Source organism: Schistocerca cancellata, chromosome 2 (genome assembly GCF_023864275.1).
Source record: "Schistocerca cancellata isolate TAMUIC-IGC-003103 chromosome 2, iqSchCanc2.1, whole genome shotgun sequence".
Lineage (NCBI taxonomy): Eukaryota > Metazoa > Arthropoda > Insecta > Orthoptera > Acrididae > Schistocerca > Schistocerca cancellata.
Genome location: NC_064627.1, coordinates 599577460 through 599595119, shown reverse-complemented (window position 1 = coordinate 599595119; position 17660 = coordinate 599577460). Strand labels below are relative to the sequence as shown.

Here is a 17660-nt window from a genome sequence, read left to right as displayed (position 1 = left end):
GTTGTAAGCGCGTCAGTTTGGAACCGCGTGACCGCTACGGTCGCAGGTTCGAATCCTGCCTCGGGCATGGATGTGTGTGATGTCCTTAGGTTAGTTAGGTTTAAGTAGTTCTAAGTTCTAGGGGACTGATGACCTCAGTAGTTAAGTCCCATAGTGCTCAGAGCCATTTTGTTGTACGATATCGTGGAATATTGCCGCTTCAGCTTGGGTGGCTTCAAAATGTCGTCTGTAACGGAGGTACATTCTGAGTAGAGACCTGTCATTGAGTTTCTTTTGGCAGAAAAATCAGAGCATCGTAGATATGCCACGGAGATTGGCAGTGAACAAAAGCACCGCGAGTCGTTGGGCAAGGCGTCTGTCGTGACCGGAGCCAGATCGCCCAGACCTGTCGTATGTCCCGTGTGCCAGCCTACTGCATCATACAGATGCGACTCCTGCTGTGCTGACGCACTCGTTCACCAATTGGTCGTTTGTGTCGCTGAGTTCTTCGCCGCCCAACAGAAGACCATACAGAGCAAAGAAAGACAATATGTGCGGCATTACTTGCGAGTCACGAGATAAATCGTGACAATTGTTTGCGAACACTGTCATCGGCGGTGAAACATGGGTTCATCACTTCGAAGGGAGACAAAACGACAATCCATGCAGCGACGCTACACCACCTCTCCCCCCGAAAATATTACAAAGTCGCACCCACAGCCGATAGAATTATGTAGATGGCCTTCTGGGACTCTGAAGGGGTTAAAAATTGGAAAAAAATCAGTTTTTTAAATGGCCAGTCTGCCTCCGTAGCTGACTGCCATGTACAGGGTGCGCGTTCGATTCCTGCATCTGCCCTGGTTTCTTTCTTGGTGAGAGGACTGGAACACGGTGCACTTATCCCCCTTATGTTGGATGAGGAGTTATTTGGCCGAGTGACAGCGGCACCAAGTCTGCTAACGCGACCCCCAACCCTCCATATCGCATCCAAATGCCTCATTGGCGGAGGATGATACGGCGATAAATGGTTTCCCATTGCCCGTCTGTGACCAGAATGGCGACACAAACTAAAAGGCTAGGATACATCATAGCAAGCTGGCGTGAATACACTGACCTGACAAAGTCATGTGATAGCGATATGCAAATATACAGATTGTGGTAGTATCGCCTGCAGAAAGTATAAAAAGAGCGTTATCTCTCACTACGAACAACGCATTGCCCGACGGCCTCCACTTAATAACTGAGAGCAGAGGCGTTTGGGTAGGGCTGTGCTAACAGAAAAGCAACAATGAGTGAAATAACCACAGTAATCAGTATGGGACGTCCGATGAACAAAGCCTTTAGAACAATACGGCGAAATTTGGTGCCAATTGGTTGTGGCAGCGACGATCGATGTCGTAGGCGACTGGAAAACCGTGGCCTTGTCAGATGTGTCCCGAATTCAGTTGGTAAGAGCTGATGGTATGGTTCGAGTGTCGCGCAGACCCTACGAAGCCATGGACCCGAGTTGTCACTGCGCAAACTGGTGGTGGCTCCAAAGTGGTGTTGGCTGTGTTTACATGGATTGGGTTGCGTCCTCTGGTCCAATTGAACCGATCGTCGACTGGAAATGGTTATGTTTGGCTACTTGGACAACACGTGAAGCCATTGATGGATTTAGTGTTCCTAAACAACGATGTCGTGTCACGAAGCCACAAATGTTCGCGATTGGTTTGAATAGCATTGTGTTCAGTTCGAGCAAATTACTAGACCACCCAGATTGTCCAACACGAATCCCATCGAACATCTAAGGGACATGGTCGAGAGGTCAGTTCGTGCACAGCATCCTGCACCCGTAAAACATTCGCAGTTATGGATGACGATAGAGACAGCATGGTTCAATATTTCTGTAGGGAACTTCCCACGACTTGTTTAGTCCATGATACGTCGGGTTGCTACAACACCTAGGCCAGTACGAGGCCTGACATGATATTAGGATGTACTGCCTGACTTTTGTCACCTCAGTGTGCGATCAATGGATGATGCAAACATTAAAGTAAACTCAACTAAACCGTGGTGTAGAGGAAGGCCTGAGAGGACGACGTCTAGATGAGCTTCTTGTGCTGAATAAACGCCAGATAACTTGCCAAAACAGCGAAGGGATGAACACACGAGTGTGGCATGCGGAGCCACAGCACAGAGGAACTTGAAGTGCAGAGCCAAGGGGGCTTACAAGGAACAAGTGAATTACCAATACGATTTCAGATATACCCTTAATTAATAAACATTTGGAGCATAAACCTTAAGTAACTGAGATTCAAGAATCCATACACCAATTCTAGACTATAATCAACGTGAGATAGTCCTTGTTTATCAATGTGCTGTGGCATGAGCTTCTGGCAAGCTTACGCAACTAGACAAGGCATATGTGGAACAGCCTTGGACCTAACTCTGCTGCTGGGTGCTACAATGGCGCTGGTGCGGCACGCTTCAATGTGCCGTTCTGCCAGCAGTGGGTGATTGGAAAGCTGCACGGTGTAGCACATCGCAGCGTTTCCACTCAGCTAACTACATGAGAAGAGCCTAGGTCCTGTCATGACACACCCAGCTAGTGCGAGTATAAATGGTCCTAGGCCAGCCCACATCTACTTCCCATCAGTGATGCACATTCGACCGACGCAGTCTCCGCGGCAGGCATCTGTCAAATGTACGCTAGGCTACTCCTGCGTCATGTAACGGCAATAACAACTAGGTGCAGCCGCTGATCTATGGGCCGTCAGCTAGTTCCTGCATTCGACGTGTGGCCTGCACGCTCCCTGTTAGCCGCCACGGACTGCGGGGCTCTGCACGCAGCCCAGCCACCCAGCCTCGCTGCCGCGCGGCAGCTGACACCGTACTTGGTCGGCAAAGACGCGAAGACGTCACCTGCTGTTGAGCAGCTGAAGCATTCCGCCAGGGACGTCACCCGCTGCAAGTGGCGTTGACTGTCTCCTGAGCTGTTGACGTCGAATAACTGTATAGGGGGCAACAAATAGTGAGTAAGCAATCTTGAATCCGCATTTGCTCTAATAATTTCGCTGATCCCAACAATGCCGTTACATGAACTCACAATATTATACACTCCTGGAAATGGAAAAAAGAACACATTGACACCGGTGTGTCAGACCCACCATACTTGCTCCGGACACTGCGAGAGGGCTGTACAAGCAATGATCACACGCACGGCACAGCGGACACACCAGGAACCGCGGTGTTGGCCGTCGAATGGCGCTAGCTGCGCAGCATTTGTGCACCGCCGCCGTCAGTGTCAGCCAGTTTGCCGTGACATACGGAGCTCCATCGCAGTCTTTAACACTGGTAGCATGCCGTGACAGCGTGGACGTGAACCGTATGTGCAGTTGACGGACTTTGAGCGAGGGCGTATAGTGGGCATGCGGGAGGCTGGGTGGACGTACCGCCGAATTGCTCAACACGTGGAGCGTGAGGTCTCCACAGTACATCGATGTTGTCGCCAGTGGTCGGCGGAAGGTGCATGTGCCCGTCGACCTGGGACCGGACCGCAGCGACGCACGGATGCACGCCAAGACCATAGGATCCTACGCAGTGCCGTAGGGGACCGCACCGCCACTTCCCAGCAAATTAGGGACACTGTTGCTCCTGGGGTATCGGCGAGGACCATTCGCAACCGTCTCCATGAAGCTGGGCTACGGTCCCGCACACCGTTAGGCCGTCTTCCGCTCACGCCCCAACATCGTGCAGCCCGCCTCCAGTGGTGTCGCGACAGGCGTGAATGGAGGGACGAATGGAGACGTGTCGTCTTCAGCGATGAGAGTCGCTTCTGCCTTGGTGCCAATGATGGTCGTATGCGTGTTTGGCGCCGTGCAGGTGAGCGCCACAATCAGGACTGCATACGACCGAGGCACACAGGGCCAACACCCGGCATCATGGTGTGGGGAGCGATCTCCTACACTGGCCGTACACCACTGGTGATCGTCGAGGGGACACTGAATAGTGGACGGTACATCCAAACCGTCATCGAACCCATCGTTCTACCATTCCTAGACCGGCAAGGGAACTTGCTGTTCCAACAGGACAATGCACGTCCGCATGTATCCCGTGCCACCCAACGTGCTCTAGAAGGTGTAAGGCAACTACCCTGGCCAGCAAGATCTCCGGATCTGTCCCCCATTGAGCATGTTTGGGACTGGATGAAGCGTCGTCTCACGCGGTCTGCACGTCCAGCACGAACGCTGGTCCAACTGAGGCGCCAGGTGGAAATGGCATGGCAAGCCGTTCCACAGGACTACATCCAGCATCTCTACGATCGTCTCCATGGGAGAATAGCAGCCTGCATTGCTGCGAAAGGTGGATATACACTGTACTAGTGCCGACATTGTGCATGGTCTGTTGCCTGTGTCTATGTGCCTGTGGTTCTGTCAGTGTGATCATGTGATGTATCTGACCCCAGGAATGTGTCAATAAAGTTTCCCCTTCCTGGGACAATGAATTCACGCTGTTCTTATTTCAATTTCCAGGAGTGTATATGACCTTCAAAAACCACATGCGAGATTTTCATATTTCCTCTCTCGCTACGCGCAAACTAGTACTCCTAAGAAAAACACGAACACCACTTTTTTGTAGGGATTTTAATGTAGTTAAATTTTATTCTGGGCTGTGTTTCATTGGGGGCTACAGTTTTCGAGTTGTTCAAGAAAAATGAATGCAAGTGATCTTCAAATTCACCTCCACCCCCACAAGCCATCCTGCAAGAGTCGGTATCTCTAGTATGAAATTCGTGGCACTCCCTCCTACCACTATACAACAATACCCAGTTGCACAAATTGTACCCGATATTCGACCTTTTTTGATTGAGCTATTACGCCACCACCATAGTCTGTTACTGCACTAATATTCTTAATTTTTTAAATTAAGAAATTAATGATAGAAGAAAAACGACTCTGTAAAATTAACACTAAAGCAATTCGATCGAAATCTGACCACCCTTCCAAGCACAGTTCTTTTGTAGTCAGGAGGCATGCTGAACACAGTGAGGTAATTGTTTATGCTGTTAAAATTCATGAAACTGTTACGCAAAATTTACACAACCGTCAGTGTTACAATCTGTAAGCGCTCGACTAAGCTGATGGCGTAATAAGGCCAGTCGGTGAAGACCAAAAAACGTCGAAAGTGGGAAATATTTCGTGCAGTGGCAAGTTTTTGGAAAGTGATAGGAGAGTGCCACGGAAAACATATTAGAAATCCTGACGGAGGAGGCTGAGTGTGGGAATGGGGGTCCTCGATTATTTTTGACCGTTTTCTTGAATAGCTGAAGTACAGAGTCTAGCTACATTAAATTTTCTACAAAAGGTTCCATTTATTTTTTCTGTAGAACCGAAAATTTGAGTGTAGCGAGCGAAAGAATATTAAAAACCAGATATAACATTGCGGATTGCATAAAAAGACATCGGTTGGGGCAGTTGAATCACCTTGTATATATCTGTTAAGAATATTTCACAGCGATGTACTACTATACCAACGACAAATTGTCTTTCCATTTTACATCTCGTTAATATACTGCGAGCTACAAGTTATTCGCTGAGAACGCAAATTTGTCTAATGTAGAAGATACATTGGAATATTTTCGATAAAGTAGCTGAATCAAACAAATACTGTCACAAATATCCGGCAAACAAAAAGGAAAAATGCTAAAGAGGCAGGTTTAGATACGGTGTATCAACGAAATTCGAACCAACGTGCTGTTTATTTCTTCTTTACAACTGAACATAGACTGCATTCTGTGTATGTAGGCAGAAGAGAAGGAAGGGAACGCCATACTACTGATAGCATAAGCGATACTCTGTCTGTATATCAAGTAGAAGGCGATGCTAGAGATATTCACGGTAATTTTTAATCGTAGGTAACGGAGCTTTACATGCTTTACTGTTTTGCTTCGCGAGGTCTCTCTGTGTAAGCAATACTTGTTCTGTACTAAACTGATACATTTCAAACATCCTGAAAATACATTATTTGTCCTGAACTGTATGCTTATGTTCCATTTGTATTGGTAATGTGTCCAAGACATTCGACAACGGTAAAACATGCCAAATTTAAAATAACGTAAAACGCCCAACATTGGCAAAATTTTGCAGAAGTTCGAAATATAGCGCGTACTTCAATGCGAGATGCTTGTAATAATTTCCATAACGAAACTCTGTCACGGAATCTGGCTGAAAATCCAAAGAGATTCTGGTCGTACATAAAGCACACCAGTGGCAAGACGCAATAAATACCTTCACTGCGTGACAACAACGTTGAAGTCACTGATGACAGTGCCACTAAAGCAGTTATTAAACACGGTTTTCCGAAACTCCATCACCAAAGAAAAAGAAGTAAATACTCCAGAATTCCAATCAAGAACAACTGCCAAGATGAAAAACATAGAAGTAGATATCCTCGGTGTAGCAAAGCAGCTTAAATAACTTAATAAAGGTAAGGCCTCTGGTCCAGATTGTATACCAGTCAGGTTCCTTTCAGAGTATGCTGGTACAATAGCTCCATATTTAGCAATTACATGCAACCGCTCGCTCACAGAAAGATTCGTACCTAAAGACTAGAAAATTGCTGAAGTCACACCTATACCCAAAAAGGGAAATATGTGTAATCCGTTGAATTAAAGCCCCATATCACTAACTTCGATTTGCAGTATGGTTTTGGAACATATATTGTATTCGATTATTATGAATTACTTCGAAGAAAACGATTTATTGACACATAGGCAGCACGGATTTAGAAAATATCGTTCTTGTGAAACACAAATAGCTCTTTATATTTATGAAGTAATGTGTGTTATTGACAGGGGGTGTCAAATTTATTCCATATTTTTAGATTTCCACATAGTTTTCGACACCGTTCCTGACAAACGTCTTCTATCCAAACTGCGGGTCTATGGAATATCGCCTCAGTTGTGCGACTGGATTCGTGATTTCATGTTAGAAAGGTCACAGTTCGTAGTAATGGACGGGAAGTCATCGAGGAAAACAGAAGTAATATCCGGCATTCCCCAAGTAAGTGTTACAGGCCCTCTATTGTTACTGATCTATATTAACGACATTGGAGACAATCTCAGTAGCCCTCTTAGACTGTTTACAGATGACGCTGTCATTTACTGTCTTGTAAAGTCATCAGATGACCAAAATGAATTGCAAAATTATTTAGATAAGCTATGTATGGTGCGAAAAGTGGCAACTGACCCTCAATAAATAAAAGTGTGACGTTACTCACATGAGTACTAATTGAAATTCGCTGAATTTCGATTACGCGATGTCACACAAATCTGAAGGCTGTAAATTCTACTAAATACTTAGGGGTTATAATTACAAATAACCTAAATTGGAACGATCACATGGATAATGTTGTGGATAGAGCTAACCAAAGACTGCGAATCATTGGCAGAACACTTAGAAGGTGCAACAGATCTACTAAAGAGACTGCTTACACTGCACTTGTACGCTCTATTCTGGAGTGCTGCTATGTCGTGTGGGATCCGCATCAGGTGGTACTGGCAGATGACATCGAAAAAGTTCAAAGAAGGGCAGCCCGTTTTGTATTGCCGCGAAATAGGGGAGCTAGTACCACGAACATGATACGTGTATTCCAGTGGCAGTCATTAAAACAAAGGTGTTTTTCGTTGCGACGGGATCTTCTTACGAAATTTAAATCACCAGTTTTCTTCTCTGATTACGAAAATATTCTCTTCGCACCCACCTACACAGGGAGAAATGATCATCACGATAAAATACAAGAAATCATGGCTGGCACAGAAAAATTTAAGGGTTCGTGTTCCCCGCGCGCCGTTCGAGAGTGGAACAGTAGAGAGAGAGCATGAAGGTGGTTCATTGAACCCTCTACCAGGCACTTTCTGTGAGTAGCAGAGTAATCATGTAGATGTAGACATTGAAGCTTTTGGATTGTGGGATACTTGAGCTTCACGTGTTCATTCGATGGTCAGGTTCACACCAATGATTGTCATATATCCTGATTCCTTCACACTCTACGTGGACAGTCCGGCGTACTGAAGCAGAGACTGGTGATCAGAAACACTCGTCCTTGCACCACCACATTAAGATGTACTAGTTACCTCTATGTAGTGACTTGTTTTAAGAGAGTACTTGACATCTTTGCGACATATAAGTTACATATTAACTGTTATGACAACGGTACAGAGCCTCGGAATTATCATTCTGTCCATAAACTGGCTGTTAGTATCATCACCCCCTGAAGGTTAATAAGTTGTTTAAACACAATCTCTGTCTGGGTGATATTGTTAATTTCCTATGGGACTAAACGGCTAAGGTCTTCGGTCCCTAGGCTTACACACAACTTAATCTACTAACTTAGGCTAAGGACACCACACACACACGAATGCCCGAGGGAGGACTCAAACCTCCGACGGGGGGGAGCCGCGCGAACCGTGGCAAGGTGGCAAGGTTACCCCGCACGGCCTCCGTTTGGTGCTAGTACGTATCGGACTACAGCTGTTTTACCAGCTGCCATACCTACTCGAGGCTGACAGAGCAGATTTCAATCTTTTCGCAATGTAGATTGATTTATTCTTCAAATTTCATTTCATTTATCAGAAATTTCTGTGCAACATTGGGCAAATTTTGTAAGATTTTAACACTTCACTTTATCCTACTAATAATGTTCGTTACCTAGAAGTCCAAGTCGATAATTTATGTTGACAAGTATGACATCCTGGTCCACGTAGTAGTACGGTCTCGCAGAACCAGCTCCTCCTGTGAAACATCCTCCGTGGATGAAAACCATAACATTTTTCAGTGTTCCATTTCGCGTCGGCGTCTGCAACAATACACAACACAATCGCAATGCAATCTGCAGACTTACAGTCTAAAGGTTACAGTAATTTCTTTAGTCTGTTTCTGTTTATACTAAGCGATCAAAAGATTCCGGGCACCTCTATGTAAAGCGGAATTGATCACTATATGTCTTCAGAGACTGACCCGCCAGTACGAATGCAGCCCAGCGGTATTTTTAGTACAGAAGCATTAACAACAGAATTGATAGCTCAAGAAACCTCAGTGACTTTGAACGTTGACTGGTCGTGACGAATGCGACAGGGACATTTCAGCCCTACTGAAGCTGCCCCATGTCATTGTTGGAGAGATGATTGTGAAGTGGAAACGTGAAGGAACAACCACTGGTAAACGAGGACAAGGTAGACTTCATGTACTGATGGGTGGGGGACCTTCGTGCATTGCTAAAATGGTTCAAATGGCTCTAAGCGCTACGGGACTTAACATCAGATGTCATCAGTCCCCTAGACTTAGAACTACTTAAACCTAACTAACCTAAGGACATAACACACATCCATGCCCGAGGCAGGATTCGAACCTGCGACTGTAGCTATAGCGCGGTTCCGGGCTGAAGCGCCTAGAACCACTAGGCCACAGCGGCCGGCTCATGCAATGCAGAGGGTGGTCATGAAATCAGCGGAAGAAACCACTCTTCAGTGTCACAGTGCTACCTCCAGTACAGCTAGCGCGATAGCTATGCATATCGAGCTAGAAATAAGCGTGTTCAACGCTCGAGTAGCTCCTCATAAGCCACACTTTGTAGCAAATGTTAAGTGACGCCTGAGGTGGTATGAAGAGTGACGATAGAAGTCATATGAAGATTGCCAACGAGTGGCTCTGAGTGAGAAATTCTGCTGTACCATGTGGAAATACGGTGGTGTAAAGAGCGACGGCGAGGACATACGACGATTTGAAATGAGTAATTCTTAGTGAGAAATTCTGCTGCACCCTGTGCTACCCGGTGGTGTAAACTGCGATGATTGGACCACTGCAAACAAGTGATTTTTCAGTGATGAAGTGTGCTGTACTCTTGTGGCAATCCAGTAGAGTGAAGAGCGGCGACAGAGGCTTAGGACGATTGGCAACGAGTGACTGCGAACGATGAATGGCGCTATACTCTGTTGCAGTGCTCTGAAAAGCGTTGGATTTTGTGAATTCCTTTGGAATGTTACTTGTCATCATGAGCAGTTCCAGCAGTGAAGTACGGAGGATGTGGTGTCTCGGTAATGGGGTGTGATACCCTTATTTCGCTTAAGAAAACGCCAACTGCCCAAATATGAACACATCTTAAGCATTCCGCGCTCTGTGTAGCAGAGGCGACGACAGCTTGTAACAGCATGACATGGGCCCTATAGTAAATCGGCGTCTATGATGCAATGGTTCGTGGATAGTAAAATTCTTGTAAATGAATGGTGCAGAGTCCTGACCTGAAACCAGTGGAACACCTTTGGGATGAGTTAGACCGCAGATTCCAACATCGTTACCTTCTCTGTTTTCGTCCCTTGACTTAGAATTGGGTGACATTCCTCCAAAGACATTCCGGCACCTCACTGAAAGTATCTCCAGCAGAATTCAGTTCGTCATAAAGCTTAAGGATGGACACAACTCATACTAACGTCTACTAATACACTCCTCGAAATGGAAAAAAGAACACATTGACACCGGTGTGTCAGACCCACCATACTTGCTCCGGACACTGCGAGAGGGCTGTACAAGCAATGATCACACGCACGGCACAGCGGACACACCAGGAACCGCTGTGTTGGCCGTCGAATGGCGCTAGCTGCGCAGCATTTGTGTACCGCCGCCGTCAGTGTCAGCCAGTTTGCCGTGGCATACGGAGCTCCATCGCAGTCTTTAACACTGGTAGCATGCCGCGACAGCGTGGACGTGAACCGTACGTGCAGTTGACGGACTTTGAGCGAGGGCGTATAGTGGGCATGCGGGAGGCCGGGTGGACGTACCGCCGAATTGCTCAACACGTGGGGCGTGAGGTCTCCACAGTACATCGATGTTGTCGCCAGTGGTCGGCGGAAGGTGCACGTGCCCGTCGACCTGGGACCGGACCGCAGCGACGCACGGATGCACGCCAAGACCGTAGGATCCTACGCAGTGCCGTAGGGGACCGCACCGCCACTTCCCAGGAAATTAGGGACACTGTTGCTCCTGGGGTATCGGCGAGGACCATTCGCAACCGTCTCCATGAAGCTGGGCTACGGTCCCGCACACCGTTAGGCCGTCTTCCGCTCACGCCCCAACATCGTGCAGCCCGCCTCCAGTGGTGTCGCGACAGGCGTGAATGGAGGGACGAATGGAGACGTGTCGTCTTCAGCGATGAGAGTCGCTTCTGCCTTGGTGCCAATGATGGTCGTAAGCGTGTTTGGCGCCGTGCACTTGAGCGCCACAATCAGGACTGCATACGACCGAGGCACACAGGGCCAACACCCGGCATCATGGTGTGGGGAGCGATCTCCTACACTGGCCGTACACCACTGGTGATCGTCGAGGGGACACTGAATAGTGCACGGTACATCCAAACCGTCATCGAACCCATCGTCTACCATTCCTAGACCGGCAAGGGAACTTGCAGTTCCAACAGGACAATGTACGTCCGCATGTATCCCGTGCCACCCAACGTGCTCTAGAAGGTGTAAGTCTACTACCCTGGCCAGCAAGATCTCCGGATCTGTCCCCATTGAGCATGTTTGGGACTGGATGAAGCGTCGTCTCACGCGGTCTGCACGTCCAGCACGAACGCTGGTCCAACTGAGGCGCCAGGTGGAAATGGCATGGCAAGCCGTTCCACAGGACTACATCCAGCATCTCTACGATCGTCTCCATGGGAGAATAGCAGCCTGCATTGCTGCGAAAGGTGGATATACACTGTACTAGTGCCGACATTGTGCATGCTCTGTTGCCTGTGTCTATGTGCCTGTGGTTCTGTCAGTGTGATCATGTGATGTATCTGACCCCAGGAATGTGTCAATAAAGTTTCCCCTTCCTGGGACAATGAATTCACGGTGTTCTTATTTCAATTTCCAGGAGTGTAGGTGTACGGATACTGTTGATCAGATATACTCTAAAACGTTAAAAGCAGGTTGACTGAAGTTTTAATGTGGATTGTGTTTGTCACAGTGTAATACGTACCCCTGGACCGAACACGTTGAGGTACAAGCAGTCCTCGTCACCGATCGCTTCTCCGCCGCTGTACTGGGGACACTTCGGTCCCGCCGTCAGGGTGTCTTTCACGCCAGTCCACGCCGACTTTTTCACTGGCGGCTGCAGAAAGACAACTTCTGTTTATGTGATACCTTAATACGCCCACAACTGATCGAGTTAGTCTCTACGAGGGCTTCAGAGTGATTTACACGAAATGTAAGTAAGAAACAATAGCAAAATAGCAAACAAACTGAAAGGTAAGAACGGTTAAGGGAAGTTGTTTGAAGGTGTGAATTTTTTTAGATGTGATGTTAGTGAGACAAACAACAATTCAGAATTCGTAATTTTACAAAAACTGCTACCACAGAAAGCGACTGCAAGTGGACATCTTCAGATGTATGTAATGTTTTCCTTCATCATCATCATTTAAGACTGATTATGCCTTTCAGCGTTCAGTCTGGAGCATAGCCCCCCTTATAAAATTCCTCCATGATCCCCTATTCAGTGCTAACATTGGTGCCTCTTCTGGTGTTACACCTATTACTTCAAAATCATTCTTAACCGAATCCAGGTACCTTCTCCTTGGTCTACCCCGACTCCTCCTACCCTCTACTGCGGAACCCATGAGTCTCTTGGGTGACCTTGCTTCTCCCATGCGTGTAACATGACCCCACCATCTAAGCCTGTTCGCCCTGACTGCTACATCTATAGAGTTCATTCCCAGTTTTTCTTTGATTTCCTCATTGTGGACACCCTCCTACCATTGTTCCCATCTACTAGTACCTGCAATCATCCTAGCTACTTTCATATCCGTAACCTCAACCATGTTGATAAGGTAACCTGAATCCATCCAGCTTTCGCTTCCATACAACAAAGTTGGTCGAAAGATTGAACGGTGCACAGATAACTTAGTCTTGGTACTGACTTCCTTCTTGCAGAAGAGAGTAGATCGTAGCCGAGCGCTCACTGCATTAGCTTTGCTACACCTCGCTTCCGGTTCTTTCACTATGTTGCCATCCTGTGACAATATGCATCCTAAGTACTTGAAACCGCCCACCTGTTCTAACTTTGTTCCTCCTATTTGGCACTCAATCCGTTTATATTTCTTTCCCACTGACATTACTTTCGTTTTGGAGATGCTAATCTTCATACCATAGTCCTTACATTTATGGTATAGCTCTGAAATATTACTTTGCAAACTTTCAATCGAATCTGCCATCACAACTAAGTCATCCGTATATGCGAGACTGCTTATTTTGTGTTCACACATCTTAATCTCACACTGCCAGTCTATTGTTTTCAACATACGATCCCTAAATAATATGAACAACAGTGGAGACAGGTTGCTGCCTTGTCTTACCCCTGAAACTACTCTGAACCATGAACTCAATTTACCGTCAACTCTAACTGCTGCCTGACTATCCATGTAAAGACCTTTAATTGCTTGCAAAACTTTGCCTCCTATTCCATAATGTCGTAGAACAGACAATAACTTCCTCCTAGGAACCCGGTCATATGCCTTTTCTAGATCTATAAAGCAAAGATACAACTCCCTGTTCCACTCATAACACTTCTCCATTATTTGCCGTAAGCTAAAGATCTGGTCCTGACAATCTCTAAGAGGCCTAAACCAACACTGATTTTCAACCAATTGGTCCTCAACTAATACTCGCACTTTCCTTTCAACAATACCTGAGAAGGTTTTACCCACAACGCTGATTAAAGAGATACCTCTGTAGTTGTTACAATCTTTTCTGTTTCCATGTTTAAAGATTGGTGTGATTACTGCTTTTGTCCAGTCTGATGGAACCTGTCCAGACTCCCAGGCCATTTCAATTATCCTGTGTAGCCATTTAAGACCTGACATTCCACTGTATTTGATGAGTTCCGACTTCATTTCATCCACCCCAGCTGCCTTATTGCACTGCAATCTATTGACCATTTTCTCCACTTCCTCAAATGTGATCCTATTTCCATCATCATTCCTATCCCATTCTACCTCGAAATCTGAAACATTACTGATCGTATTTTCACCTACATTGAGCAACTCTTCAAAATATTCCCTCCATCTGCCCAAGGCATCCACAGGATTCACCAGCAGTTTTCCTGACCTGTCCAAAATACTTGTCATTTCCTTCTTACCTCCCTTTCGAATACTGCTAATTACACTCCAGAATGGTTTTCCAGCAGCTTGACCCATAGTCTCCAACCTGTTTCCAAAGTCTTCCCAAGATTTCTTCTTGGATGCTGCAATTATCTGTTTGGCTTTATTTCTTTCTTCAACATAACTTTCTTTGTCTACCTGAGTTCTAGTATGTAGCCATTTTTGATACGCCTTCTTTTCCCTTTTACAGGCTGCCTTGACTGTGTCATTCCACCAAGCTGTTTGCTTCATTCTACTTTTACACACTACTGTTCCAAGACATTCTTTAGCCACTTCTAGTACTGTGTCCCTGTACCTTGTCCATTCCTTTTCCAATGACTGTAATTGACTACATTCAACTAACTGGTACCTTTCTGAGATCGCTGTTATGTACTTGTTCCTGATTTCCTTATCCTGAAGTTTCTCCACTCTTATCCTCCTACATATGGACATGACCTCCTGCACTTTCGGCCTCACAATCCCAATTTCACTGCAGATTAAATAATGATCAGTGTCATCAAAGAATCCCCTGAATACACGTGTGTCTCTCACAGCCTTTCTGAATTCCTGATCTGTTATTATATAGTCAATGAGAGATCTTGTTCCCCTGCCTTCCCAAGTATACCGGTGAATGTTGTTATGTTTAAAAAAGGAGTTTGTGATTACTAAGCCCATACTGGCACAGAAATCCAAGAGTTGTTTCCCGTTCCTGTTGGCCTCCATATCCTCTCCAAATTTACCCATAACCTTTTCATACCCTTCTGTTCGATTTCCAATCCTGGCGTTAAAATCACCCATGAGCAGAACACTGTCCTTGTACTTTACTCTAACAACTACATCACTGAGTGCATCATAAAAACTATCCATCTTATCTTGATCTGTCCCTTCACAATGCGAATATACTGACACAATCCTAATTTTCTTGCTAGACACTGTCAAATCTATCCACATCAATCGTTCGTTTACATACCTTATTGCAACTACGCTGGGTTCCATTTCTTTCCTGATGTAAAGCCCTACACCCCATTGTGCTATTCCTGCTTTGACTCCTGACAGGTAGACCTTGTATTTTCCCACTTCCTCTTCTTTCTCACCCCTTACCCGAATGTCACTAACAGCTAAAACGTCCAGCCCCATCTTACTTGCAGCCTCTGCCAGTTCTACCTTCTTCCCAGAGTAGCCCCCATTGATATTAATAGCTCCCCATCTCATTACCATTTGTTTGCCAAGTCGTATCTTAGGAGTCCCTGCTTTGTCAGAGGTGGGACTCCGTCACCTTCAAAGGTCCGAGGCATTTTGCTCTGATTATTGCCAGCATCATATTTAAAGTACCAGGGAAGCAGTTTGCTAGCCTTACTTGCCCCGAGTACCATTGGGTTTTACCCCTAACGGCTGTGGGACTAACCGGCCTTATTCCAAAGTAACTGGTATCCCGACTGTCGGGACCACTTACTTGGCAACTCATACGTTGCCCGTGGTTCATGAACTAGGACATGACTACAGGAACCCACACCATGTTTTCCTTAACGACCAGAAATCCCTTTCAGAGTTTAATCTGCAGTGTTACTCGTCATAAAAAGGTAGTAAGAAAACTTATGAACGTGAAAAGTTGAATTCTGGACGATATATCCTACTTCATTAATGAAAACATAGTATTGTACTTTCTTGGTATATTAAATTTCCTTTCCGTCATGAGGATCTGGAGGTGATCAATTACGGCAAAATCTTGTAAGCGTAATAACTATGCTATACTGCATTTGTTAAAGATAACTGTTTTCGAAAATTACATTTACTGCACTTACCGCCCCTCCACCTTGCTCCTCCGAAATTTGGCTCTGAATCCTCCTGGGGCATGCCCCCATTGTAATAGCTTAGAATTTTGATAGTTAAAAAATTTTGAATGGTGGAATTTGGTGTGGCTGAGTCCAGTATGTATAGAGAAACATTACATATGCTTCTCAACGCTATCCAACCTTAATAGCTATGTGTTCAAAATCCGCAGAATGTCAGTGGTGAAATCCTAGTTAGCATGTTGCTGTCTGTTGCGTCGGCTGCTGTGGGAGTCAGCACAGACACAAACAATGAAGGAGAATCCAATATGATAATAAACATGAGTTCTCTTTATGGAGTGGCTTCCTCTGCCTCCTACATGCAAGAACTATATTCAGAACGCAGGCTAAGTGTCGTCTTGATATTATTCGGTACTGATGCTCTTGAAATCTGCGACCGAACTGTGGCCCACCAGCGATGGGCGGCTGGATAATCAGCGTTGACAGGGGGCGCTGAATTCGTCTTCCTGCTGTGCGCTCTTTCCACTGGCGCGCGGGTCAGCGCCTACTTGTTCAGTTACACGTTGCTACGCTGGTCGGTGCTTTAGGACTGCACATTCTCGAGCATTGCTCTGTGCATTAAGTGTCGACTAAGGACGTGACTCTGATATTTGATTTTTATTTAACAAGGGACACAGACTGGATGGATGAAGGCTAGGATTTTGTAGGGTAAGAATCTTTGATTTTAATGACATGCCCAAAAATTTTGCAACCCTCACCTGTACGTACATTTGCTTATGAAATAGTGGAAGCAAGAGCTCCCCTGCGTTCGTGATGATTTACACTTATATTACGTGTATTCCACATGTACTGACAACAGATGTGTTTGTTACATGCCACGTTTAGCTGAAATGTGATTTGTAGAAAGGCCTGTTCTAGGATGGAAAATCTGGATTCTCTGCTTCGAGAAATATATCGCCGAAACTATCTACTAAACTGACGCCCTATAATGAATGATGGGTGCAGCTTAAAGTCCCATGAACGTCGGGGTTTCTAGAGATGGAGAGCTAGCTTTTTTGATCGAGGATGGAGGCGAAATTCGTCACGACATTGTTAAATCTTAGTGATTTAAGAAAAGATCAGAAATCCTCAGTTAGGGCATTTGGGCAGAGATTTCAACCTCACTCCACCTAAACAATCGTCAAGTGTCTTAATAACAAAGTTACTTCCCCTCGTTTTTGGAACACTGCCATTCTTACTCGTAAAAGGAAAATTAATTTTTGTCTATAAAAATTGTCGAAGCATTGTTGTAACATATTAACATTTACTCATGGAATAGTTTTCTATGCCTCATGCTGGTAATTAACGTCATTCCGAAATAGATATTATCGTCAAATAGATCAGAATTAGTAAATATTCGGAGCAAATAATTTGTAAATACCATATCTTGTGGATGTACTGCATTGCACAGACGTTTGTCTGAAAAACGAAGTCAGACTCTCTCTTCATTCACCAGTGCAGGTGTTACTGGAATGTGATATGTCATGTGATATGCCAGTCAGAGAGCCGGTACTCCCTACCTCGCCCTTGTTAAATTGGTCAATTTCACTTACCTTTTCGTAAGGAACTACTGAAGTCGTAAATGTGAAGCACTTAAGCCTTTTTTGGCAGTTCCTCTATGTTTACTGAACTAGAATTACGTTATTTGTATGAGAAACATTGGTTTTATTGCATTTATCTCATATTCTGGTGCTGCTT

General features: G+C 45.5%; 1 protein-coding gene across 1 annotated transcript in view; it reads right to left on the bottom strand.

Moving 5' to 3' along the window:
• LOC126162239 (esterase FE4-like) overlaps positions 1-17660 on the bottom strand; it is a 253161-nt gene that overhangs the window by 209950 nt on the left and 25551 nt on the right. Inside the window, exons 3-4 of the mRNA XM_049918612.1 lie at positions 11979-12110; positions 8670-8817 (exon numbers count right to left, since the gene is read on the bottom strand). Of these exons, the coding sequence (XP_049774569.1) occupies positions 8670-8817; positions 11979-12110 (280 nt within the window). The remainder of the gene's footprint in view (positions 1-8669; positions 8818-11978; positions 12111-17660) is intronic.